Raw genomic sequence first — 11756 nt, 5'->3', positions numbered from 1 at the left:
ATCAAACAAGTGTCAAGAGATTTAATGCAAAGCTTTTTAGAAAAGTGTATTTTTGGAGAACTAACAGGGACAAGATTGATGCTGAGTCCAAAACTTTATCTGATTTAAACAACTTACTTCTTAGAAGTATTGAAAACGAGATCCTGCCACCAGATGGCAGCACCAAGCCATGTATGAGAATCCAGACTGTGAGTGTTTCACTCTCTCTGTATTGCTACTACTGCAATGTTCACATTTTCTTGCTGTATAAAAACACATTTTAGTGATAAAACACACACATGCAAGCTTGAGCCGGTGCCTTGTTCTCTAATTAGTGGATCAGCGTCTGCAAGTGGACAGTGAAGTTGTCTCATGGGTTTCTTGTAGCTACAGAACTACTTTTTAATTCAAACTTTTAGAAATATATTACCTTTGCATTTAAGGTACAAAGCCAAAACAACACTTGTCAGTGGTGAGCAGGTTATGAGCGTATTGTAGTCAAAAAACTATTTTATTAGAAACGTGCAAGGGTCGGAGTGAGAGTGCACCGACAGTCAGAGTCATTTTGTATACTGGTCACTTTCTGGGTTTCATGAAAACTATTTTTTTGGTTTTGTTTCTCAAGTCCTGTTCACAATCCTGACTGAAGAGCTCCGAGCTTATGAAGAGCACATGAAGGCATCACTCGTCACTCTGGTTGCTCTGTCGCCATAACAACGGTAACCAAACAGACCGCGGCGATACGTTTCTTTTTGTGCTATTTTCATCACTAGTTACAGTATTTAACTTGTTATTTCTGTCACTAATTTTTACACAATATACTATCGATATGGAAGAAGTCGATATGGATCCAGAAGAAGCGTCTGAAACCTCTGTGTTGTCCGAAAATCAAGAGGCTCAGAGCGGGTATCAGTTTTATTCTGCATGGACTTGTAACTTTGTATTTGTAATGTTAATAATAATGATAATAATAATAATAATAATAATAATAATATGCTTTTAATAAAAGTAATAGTAGTGATACATTTTATTCTTTGTTTTTATCATGCTTAGGGTCTCCACACAGGAGGAAAACCCCAGTGCGAAGGTGAATAAGGAGGTCAGGGAGGAGACATGGGAGTTTCAGCTTCAAGAGGAGGAAGAGGAGGAGGCAGAAAGTGAAAAGGTTTTGATGAGTTTCCAAACCCTATTTCATTAATCAAAACATCAATCAAAAGTCACCATTCTGTTTCCCAAGGATTAACAGTAATTCTGTCTGAAATGATTCATCTCAAGTATTCATAGCTTCCTTTATTTGACATTACAAGAAGGGCAATATATCGCACAAAGCTACAGAAATGTCAAGGATAAATGAACTGAATTGAATATTTTTAACAGCAAACATTTTTGGCTGATAGTAGAACTGTCTGTTTTTTAAACCAAGCAATTAAAAAAAACCCCAGATAAGTAGGGGCAAAACCAGAGCTCTCAGTCGAACATAATTTCCAAAACGGGCAATAGGTAAGTGTTGTATCAGTCAAACATAGCTACTGGTTATATTGAGTGCAATTTCCTGACCCGTATTCACATGTACTAGATAAATTAGACTTAATTAGCAGTGCCACAACGTGAATAGAAACTGTTCTCTTTTATGTCAGGTGGTCATTCCTCAGAGGATAATCAACCTGCAGAGAGAGTTGCCGACATTAGTGACCAACATCCAAACTGCAGCTGATGCCAAAGAGTCAATGCGAAGGACAGAGCTGGAGGAAGCTCGCAAACTTAGGTAATTTAACATTTATCATATTTACCACTACCTTACATTTGCCCTAAACCAACCTTGAATGCGGTGTACTTGCCACATCCTCCACACCATCCTTACCCTTTCATCCTTTGTCCCTGCTGTTTGCCACTGTGTTTGTTCTTGGCCCAGATTGGAGCGGCTGGAGAACGATGTGAAATCCAGCCAGGAAAAATTTGAGGAGATAACCAGCGGGTGGTTGGTAGCTAAGCAGAAGATGATCCCTCAGGAGCTGCAGGAGGCCCTGAACTACCAGCAGCAGTTATGTGCTGCTCTCTTAGAAGACAAGAAAAAACTAATAAATGACCTGCAACAGGTAAATAAAGTCAAACATATAATCGCCTTTGTTTAAAAATATATGTTTTTTTCCATCGTTTTCCATAGGCTTTGCCCGTTCACTTGATCACCACCCATGTTTTGTCTAAACAGGAGCTGAAGGTTAGAGATGATCACTATGTTAAGGACTTGAGGAAGCAGGCAGAGGAGCTGGACCTGGTGATGGAGAGGATGGAGGACCAGATTAAAACCCTGACAAAGGCCTATAGGGAGGAGCTGGACCAGATGGAGGTAGGACCAGATCTGGGTCAACAAACAGCTTTAAGTAATAATTTGTAGAGTTTATTTGAATCTACAAAGGGAACCAGATTAATGCAGCATTGTCTTGACTGAATTCACACAATTGTCTTAACCTTCTGGATAGCAGGTTGGCTCTATGGATGGCAATCTCAGTCTGTCAACTGGTCGGTCCACAACTTTGTTCCAATATATCTCAACAACTACTGGATTGGACATTTTGTACAGACATTCATGGTTCCCAGGGGATGAAGGATAATCACTTTGGTGATCCCCTGACCTTTTCCTCTAGCACCATCATCACGTCAAAATTATAATTTGTCAAAAAAAAAAAAATGTTGAGGATCAAATTTGTTGAGTAAAATATAATGTAAAAATAATAATATAAATGTAATGTAATATCGTATGAAGTTTGGTGCACAGACTTCTGTTCCCCTTAAAATGAATTGTAATAACTTTGCTGATCCCTGGCATTTTATCTAGTGCCATCATCAGGTGAAATGTTTAATTTGTCCATTAGGACCAAATATGTGTAAAACTGATATTCCCATCAGCCTCAGTTGTACTTAGCTAATGTTAGCATGCTATCACATGGTGAACATAGCTGCTAAACATCAGCTTGGAGGTGAGCATTTAGCTCAAAGCACCACTCAAGTACAACCTCACAGAGTTGCTAACAAGGAGGTAGACTCTTCAGTTTTGTATATGCCATTGTTGTTTATACTAATGGTTGCACTTTTGTTGTTGGTAGAGAGTTTATCAGCAGGAATGTGAAGTCTTACTCACAAGAGACAAGGACGAATGGGAACAATACATGGAGGAACTTTTGGACAAAGAGGTTAGAATAACTGAAATAAAAAACAACACACACACACACACACACACACACACAGCCGTGTGTGCGTGTAGATTCAACCTTCAGTCTGCTTTCATCTTAAATATGGTCTTATATCTTGCTTGCATCAACTCTGTATCTAATGCTATCTGACCTATCTTTAGCTGGAGAGGCTGACGGAGAGGATGAAGAAAGTGGAGGAGTATGAAGCGATAATTCACAATCTGATGTTGGAGACTACTGAAAAGTACAGCATCTTCCAGATGGACCAAAATTCAAAGTTTCAGGTTAAATATCAAGATGCCTTTATGAGCTCTATTTAACAAAACAGTGCTCCTGATGATTTTCCTGTCATATTTATGTAAATGGGAATGATAAAGAACAGCCTCGGAAATCAGTAATATAGTAGATAGTAGATAGTGGTAGTGATTGTGATTATGTTGCCAAGAATGAAAGCCCAGTGTTGAAAGACCTAAGTGTTATTCTTGCCTCTGCAGGTTCTGGAGAGAGAGAATCATAAGATAAAGACCACCAACTTGATCACGAAGCTAAAACAAATAAAGCAAAAGGATGAGGTGATAGCTCACAAGTTCAACCTGGCTTGTATAAAGAGGAGGATGGTCAGGTAGTTCAGAATTTTTTTTTCTCTCTCTCTCTCTCTCTCTCTCTCTCTCTCTCTCTCTCTCTCTCTCTCTCTTTCTCTCTCGCACACACGCACACTAATATTCAATTCACTGTTTCTCGGGATGGCTTTGTGTTTCAGTCTGCGGACAGAGATAAAAAACCTAAAAGAAAAGTATACCAGTCAGGAGAAAGAGTTTTCAAAGAGGAGTTGGTATTTATCGGAGGACTATAAACGCAACATCCTGCAATATGAACGCATACAGAAGAAAATCAAGTGAGTCATAATAATCCTGTTAGTTTAAAGTACTAACATAATGTTTGATTGCTTATAATACCTCAATATTTTTCTTATTCTTCGGTTTTCTTGACCCCTCCTTCACTTTGTGTAGGCACTTTGCAGCTGCTGATGTCAAAAAATTTGAGGACATGTGGCTAATGATTGAAGCAGAGGTGAAGCAACTAGTAGAGAGGTCTCTGCTCATCGACTCGCTGATCTGCAAGCAGCACCTTGGTTTAGCCTGGGAGCGACCTCTCATGCCGTTCATGGAGCTCTCTGGTCCCATCCAGTCTCAGAAACAGGCCTGGAGGCCCGCCCACCAGGCCGTATCCCAGTCATTTCAAACCGGGCAGGCTTTACAGTGTAGTCAGAGAACGATGGACGCCTCAGTTGGGCCTAGGCTGGAAACTGACGCTGATAGCACGGACATGGAAATGTACAAGGAAGGAACAGCAGTGCAGAGTGAGAGCGGTGCAGAGGTGGAAGAGGGGAAGTTGTCCATGGAGACGCTGAAGAAAGTGATGGAGCTGCTTTGCGATGAGGCGGTGAGAAGCAAGTTCAAGATGAATGTTTATTAAGCATTCAGGGTTGCATGCTTGCTGCAGTTTGTTAATGTGTCCCAACCTGCTGCTGTGAAGCTTCTAGATGAGCCGTAGGCTAATCGAAAGACTCTATTGGCAGACTGGAATTGTTTGTGTGTGTTTGTAAAAGTGTTACATATGTGCCTGCAGAGTCAGTAAGGGGGTGAAGTTATTGAGTATTAGTCACTGTGGCACAAAAAATACCCCCAATACTATGAAATTATGTGACAAGAATCTTCATCCATAAGTTTCCCTTCTTCCTGTCTCAGGGCTTCCTGATGGAGGATAAACTCCTGAACCTGCTGGCTCCCCTGGAGGAGGAAGAACAGACTGTTGTGAAGCTCGGCTCTCTCCTTTGTGTGAGTTTGTGGAGTGTAATGAATCAGGGTATTGTTGGGCTTTATGGAACAACCAGACATGTTGTTGTCTCTTCCAGGCTTTTGATGTTGAAGAGGAGGATATGCCCAAGTTAGCTCATTTCTTACTAAAGTACAAACATCAGCAGAGGGAGCAGAATGAGGTAAGGAAGGAACTAGATGAGGAGTGCAAAATATGGCCAAACAAGATGATTGTAATTAGACAATAATTCATTTCTGCCTGTCTGCCTGCACTATGCCTTAAGTCCGGTGAATCCATTGACATGGCAGGGGAAGTGGAGAACAACTCTACGACTCACCTGACCTCTGAACTCATTGATCCTAACCATGTTGTGCCTGCTCTAAAAAGTTTCCTCAGGCAGCTCACAAAGACCAGGTAAGACCACATTTACTGCAATAACCAACGCTTATTTACAACACTTACGTATGAGCGTTGGATTATCTCTCCATTATGTAATCTCCATGCCAACAAAGGTTGTAGTATGATTGTTAATTGGACTGTGAGTAATTGATCTATGAATATGTGATGCTAATGCGTTCCTGGTGCTTTCTAAGGGAGATCTCAGCCCGCCAACAGTTCAGTTTACTGGCTATAAATGCCAGGGATACTTCAGAAGATGAAGCTTACTGGGAGAGTATGAGCAACGTAATCTCTGAGGACAAACTGAAAGTCTGGGACGCAGCAGAGAATACACTGAAGCAGTACCAGTGAGTAACAACACACACACACACACACACACACACACACACACACACACACACACACACACACACACACACACAAAGCAAACATCCATCTGTACTCAAATTAGTATTTTCTTTTTTTTCTGTGTTTCCAGTGCGGTCCTGACAGAGATCTCTGACATCGTCCCTGAGACTCAGAGTCTGGAGCAGCAGAACACAGAGCTGAGGATGCTGCTGCAACAGTCTCTCAATTCAAGTGTATGAGTTTGGGTTTATGTCTTTGTTAAAGTTTGCCTGTCTGTGTCACACTGTTTTACAGATATTCAATTTAAGTCAAGGATATGAGGGTAGAGAAAAGTGAAAACAATAACTGTGCATAATATGTTTTTTTAATTATACAAATGTATTATAAAGGTTTATTAATTAGTCACTCGAGATAATCAATCACATTCATTTGCTGATTTCAGCTTCTTAAAGTACCAGGGTGTAGGATTTAAAAGCGGCAGATTGCAACTAACTAAACATCCCCAGCTTCAGTATTTGACGACTTAGGAATGAGAATGGGCTGTGAAGTGTGTAGGAGAAACTACAGTGGCCAGTGAAGCTCGCAAAAAACACTTAGGCGCTATCTATAGCCTGTGTTTGGTTTGTCTGTTCAGGGCTACTGTAGCAATATGCCGCAGAGCGGCATCTGTAGATAAAAACGACTCATTCTAAGGTAACAAAATTACGATTTCCATATACAAATAGAGCCTCCTAAATGTTCGACACTGCTCCTTTAAATGTAAAGATTTTAGGCTTTTCCTTCTAACGTTTTAGTAGTAAATTGAAATCTAATAATTCTTCTCTAACATCATCCATTTGATTCCCTGATAGGTCAACACGGAGCTGGAGAACGCATAATACATTGTCCACATGGAAACAACAGAGGTTGGACAGTGTGTACCATCATCAGAGTATTTGTAAAAGGATTTTTATTCACTGTAAAATAAACCTCGTATGAAGTCATGTTGTGATTGCAGTTTTTATTTTTACAGCACCAGAATGAAAAAAATATGCGGAACAATGAACAGCAACATGAGTAAGACATACAACAGTTCCTGTGGGATACAAAGTTTATACACAATAATACAAAGACATACAGTGGTTTCATCCAGCAGGGTTGAATAGCTTGTGGCTGAGCTCTGAGGGCAAAGAGAAGAAGAGCAGAGCCAGAAAGAGCAGGGCCAGCGCAGCAGCCAGCAACACCACACAATGCAGCTTGTAGTTCCTCCAGGCCAGGATACACACCATCCTCACCGGGCTCAGCAGCCACGACATGCTACCACTGGGACGACTGCACACAGAGATTCAGAGGTAAAACAGCAGTCATCCATTTTTTTCATGCAAAAAGGACAAAGAAATACGTCATTTTAAGAAAAAAACTGACTCATATCGCTACACGCTATCACAAATTGGGAGTCGTGACTTCAACCTGCAGCTAATTTTTGGCCACTTGGGGGCAGCGGAAACAAGCTATGAACACAACATTGATATATAACCTTTGAAGTTGATAAAGCAAACTTGTTAGCAAATGGCGACATCCAGCTGACGGAGCAACATGAGCATTCATGGCCCCTTGATGAACGTAAGACAAATAGTCACTCTTCTTTTAACTTTGTTTTGGTCTACACCAACTCCTGAGGGAAATATCTGGCTTTTAAGTTGCCTGGGTCGAGATGTTTTTGATTGTTGAGTATAATGGGCTCATTGTTTCCCTTTGGGGGGAAAAAAACACCCACTACAAGTGTGTTTCTTACCAACCATCAATTACCTGAGGTTGTTGTTGGTTGTCTGCTGTTGGATTGGGCAGTCCCAAACTGAGCTAGCTCTTTAGCTGCTATATGTTGACTTTGTTGACTATGTCAGCCACTTGATGCTGGGGAGGTAGCATGCAGTGGGGGTTTGTAAAGATTGTTAGCTCGCTTGAGCAGAAAACAACATTATGAGAGTGAACCAAAGTAGTGAAGTTAAGAGCCGGAAAACCCAAGCAATGAGCTGAAAGGGTTAGTCATGTGATCCAATGTTATTATCGAAATATTGATTATAGCTGCTTTAACAGTCTCAAACAGGTTGTCCATGGAATTCAGTTTATTTCAAATTGCCAAAACAGACAGATAATAAATATTGCACACATTTCAACAGATTTATAAACACAATTTCATTGTAAAAACAGGCAAGTTTAGTGCAAACATTAACTGGTGAAACACATAATCACAAACAAAGACTGCAACACAAATGAGGTCAAGCACAGGCAAATTTGAGATTGAGTAATGGACACTGCAAACAACAGCATCCGACACGAAGCTGTGGCCAGAGGTTTGAGAATCAACCCAGGCCCCTTTTTACCACTCCACTCAAGTGCACTTTAATCATATTTCCATATTATCTGTAATATTAAAGATAACACGGTTGGTGATTTGGTTTGTGTCGAGCTGGAAAGACAAGTCATGCCAACACACATGACCTCTGTGGTCAGTTATCACAATGATGCATGCATATTGACATATAAGTCTACATTTTGGTAGAAAACAGTAATAACCTTGAAGTATTATTTTTGAGGACTTTCAAATCAGACTCAGTCATATGATATTTGCAAATAATTCATTTTATCTATCTATCTCTTGTGAGGGTTTTATCAGTAGCACAGTGAACTGAAGAGCATTTACACGCTCATAGTCTGGTCTGCATATTAATAATTTAAAAAATGGGATACAATTTTTTAAAATTTTAATTATTTGCAAATAATGTTTGACCAAAGTCTGGTTCAGTTGCTTTGAGCCAAGAGATTAAACATTTAGCATCGCCGTTGAACTAAACCCTGTAGAACGCTTATTCATTATTTAACTAATATTGAAGTCAACTTGTTCTGTGTCTCACTGAATTTCATTAGGAAAATAGACATCTTTATTTTTGTTTCTTCATTATTATTCTTGAAGTGTGCAAAGACCGCAAGAGCTATAATAGTTTAAAAAAAAAGGTAAAACTTTGCTTTAACCCCCCCCCAGCAGTTATAAGCAGTATATAAAGATGTAATAAATAATAATAATGCAGTTATGCAGATACAAGTGTTAAGTAATGAATTTGTGAACAACTATAACTCCTCTTGTCTCCATTTGGAATTGGAGGCTGATTGGTGTACAGATAATGAATGAAAATACAGTCAAACACAGGCGAAATAATATAAAATATGTCTTCACAGTTGAAGTTATAATTGTTAAAGAATTCTGTACATTAATAAATGTTGTTATATCTGCTTAACTAACAATGTATAGTGCTTACAAATGCTAAACAGGGGAAGGGGGTTTATGCAAACATTGTTAATTTATTTATTTACCAAAATCAACAGCAGACATTGTAGCAGTAATGGGAGATCTTAAAGCATCACTTGAAATGAACGTCCATGCAATCGTCTGACCACTGACACAATTTAGCTTAATAAGCTGTGTGAACCGATGAAGAAACATTCATAGTCAAGTAACATTGCTTGAAAAGAAGAAGGGGTTACTTTGTGGCGAATGATTGCTTTTTAGTCAGTTCAAGGATGGAGTCCAGATACTGAGCATTAGATTTGTTAGGCTGGCTGCAGATTGGATAGAGGAGCAGACAGTTAGGGTCTGCCTCTCTCCTCAGAGCTAAGGTGGAAGGTGGCGAGCTGCTTTATGACGATCAGATCCTCCCTCTGCCTCCCTTCCTGCGGGTGACACTGAGGGAGACTTTTCGTACTTGTCTCCCCCCCATCCATCTTCCCATCTGTGCGGCTGGCCACCTCCCTCCCAGTCCTCCCAGCAGCCTCTCAGGCCCCCAGCAGCTTCTTGACAAGGTAGCCCGGCATGCTATAGAGGAAGAGGCCCAGCATGATGAGCAGCAGCAGGGCCACCACGATCTTGATGATCAGCCACTTGTAGCGGTTGCACACCAGGTAGCGGATGGCTTTCAGCGGGCTCAGGAACCACAGGAAGGTGGTGTCTGGGCGACTAGAGGGATGGATGGAGGTTTCAGAGGAGGAAAGTAAAGTAATTTGGCGAAGAAGGCATGCAGGTGGGTGGAGGAGTGAGTTAATGAAGCGCGAGTGAATGTGGATGGAGAAAGGGGAGAGAGAAATGGGATGAAACATGGGAGGAGTAAGAGAGAGAGAGAGAGAGAGAGAGAGAGAGAGAGAGAGAGAGAGAGAGAGAGAGAGAGAAAGCTGGCATTAGTGGTTAGTAAGTTGCATTTATAGGTATTTTTGTTTACATGCATGCTCACAACCCACATTTCCACCAGTATAATGTTTTAGAGGACCAAAAAGAACACATCATGATGTGAAAGCTGAGCAATTAAAAACGACAATGAACACGTTGATGGATGGATGACTGACCAACAGTTCCAAACATTGATGTTTCTTCTGGGGCCGTTTGTTTCTGACCATTTTAACCAGACGTCTACTGGCACCTCTGAGCAGGGGCGTATCTAGATGGGTGGTAAAAATTGCCTTGCTACCCCAGTTTGGTGGCAAATGCTATCAAATTTAACACATGAATTTAGACATATACACATAAAATGTAATGATCTGTTACGGACTCTGTTTACATCAATGATGCTTGGTGCTCGAATGCAGTCAAAGTGGATGGACATTGTTTCTTTTTATGTAAAGATGAAACCATATCATCACTATCTTCTTGCTGCTGCTTACATTCCCCCAGATTCAAATTAAAAAATGCACTACAGAATTATTTCCTGGGTTTATATATAAATGTACATAAATAACTTTTTTTTATGTATGTAGCATGAAGGGACTACAAACCTTTTGTTGTACAACCTTGTTCAATGATAAATACATTTTCTTGCTACTTGATTTTAGACTAAGTAATTAAGTTCAGTGAAAAATGTTTTTAGAGAAATGTCTGAAGATTTTTAAAATAAAACAATTTATAGATTTTTTAATGTCACCTTTAGATATTTCTATTCAATGCTTTACTAATGTGCCACAATAATGTAATTTTTTTAGTTAAATATATTCATTTTCCAAGCAAATATTGTATCTTATAGGTATAGGTACATATATATCATCCAATAAGTGCTGCATAATGCAAAAAGGCTTGTTGTTTTTACAGCACTGATGTTTAGCTATTTATTTTTATTCTTTATTCTTTATTTTCTCAGTTCTATTTCTAGAATTGGTTGACAATGTCACCTATATGTTATTTAACATGTTAAAGTTATTCTTTTTAAGAAAGCAGCCTTCTGAGTACTTTTGCAAAAATTCTATTTACATTACAGCTCAAAAATGTACTATACTGTATCAGGAATCTTTTTCCCCCTCTAAAATTGGTATCGGTGTCAAAAGGCTCCAAATAAAACTTTGCAATATTTTGTATAGTGTCCTATAGTATTTTATATGATATCTGGATGAGAATCTTATGTGTTGTGGCCTGAACAGGATGGAGACAGACTCTCTTTGACCACAGCATTAATAAAACACTGATATTTTAAACCAACAGAAGCCGTGTTTCCTACTAAAAAAAAAATACTGACTGAACTGTGAGTTGGTTGGGAGTGTCTTTTTGTTTGTTGTGTTATCATGGAAACAATAAAGTAATGAGATAATATGGCAACAAAATGTCCCTGAAATAGTTGCAAAATGTAAGCAGCTCTCACTGACATTTGCCATCACAAAACAAACATCCATACAACAAAAACTGCTGTTTCTTTGTGGATTCACCAACGACAATGTAGACTAGGCATCTGAAATGAATTAGAATAGAACAATCTTCTCCAGGTGGTGCCTTATGCTGCCTTCATTTCATATTGGAGTTATCGTAATTACGCATTTGACTTGCAAAAATATTGTTCACATCAACATCAAAGTTGTAATTACGACTGGGAAACTCAGACTTTTCTGGAGGCTCTGATTTATCTGACTTTATAAATAGTAATACAGAAACAAAAATAGCGGCCACTTATCAGCTAAAGTCCGCTAATCAATGTAATGAAACTCAGATTTAATTAATATTGTGTTATACTG

General features: G+C 39.4%; 2 protein-coding genes across 12 annotated transcripts in view; one reads left to right on the top strand and one right to left on the bottom strand.

The window, feature by feature from the left end:
* Positions 1–679: 679 nt before the first annotated feature.
* Positions 680–6718, top strand: drc1 (dynein regulatory complex subunit 1 homolog (Chlamydomonas)). The gene is made up of 16 exons (XM_051408463.1): positions 680–885; positions 1033–1144; positions 1617–1744; positions 1892–2075; positions 2189–2326; positions 3084–3170; positions 3332–3454; positions 3665–3792; positions 3931–4065; positions 4181–4613; positions 4919–5008; positions 5086–5169; positions 5272–5402; positions 5582–5734; positions 5866–5968; positions 6587–6718. Exons 1-16 carry the CDS (start codon positions 809–811, stop codon positions 6611–6613), a joined length of 2133 nt encoding a protein of 710 aa, XP_051264423.1. The 5' UTR covers positions 680–808; the 3' UTR covers positions 6614–6718.
* A 1104-nt stretch (positions 6719–7822) lies between these two features.
* The window catches only part of otofa (otoferlin a), a 75981-nt gene continuing 72047 nt past the window's right edge, over positions 7823–11756 (bottom strand). For 7 of the 11 annotated variants that reach the window (XM_051408447.1, XM_051408448.1, XM_051408456.1 and 4 more), the window contains one exon: positions 7823–9726. In XM_051408447.1, coding sequence (XP_051264407.1) covers positions 9546–9726 — 181 coding nt within the window. In that variant the 3' untranslated portion in view covers positions 7823–9545. The remainder of the gene's footprint in view (positions 9727–11756) is intronic. The other 4 variants (XM_051408449.1, XM_051408450.1, XM_051408458.1 and 1 more) reach the window with 1 other exon arrangement.

Source organism: Dicentrarchus labrax, unplaced genomic scaffold (genome assembly GCF_905237075.1).
Source record: "Dicentrarchus labrax unplaced genomic scaffold, dlabrax2021, whole genome shotgun sequence".
Taxonomy (NCBI): domain Eukaryota; kingdom Metazoa; phylum Chordata; class Actinopteri; family Moronidae; genus Dicentrarchus; species Dicentrarchus labrax.
The sequence above is the reverse complement of the archived record's forward strand: the minus strand, read 5'-3'. Positions and strand labels throughout refer to the sequence as shown.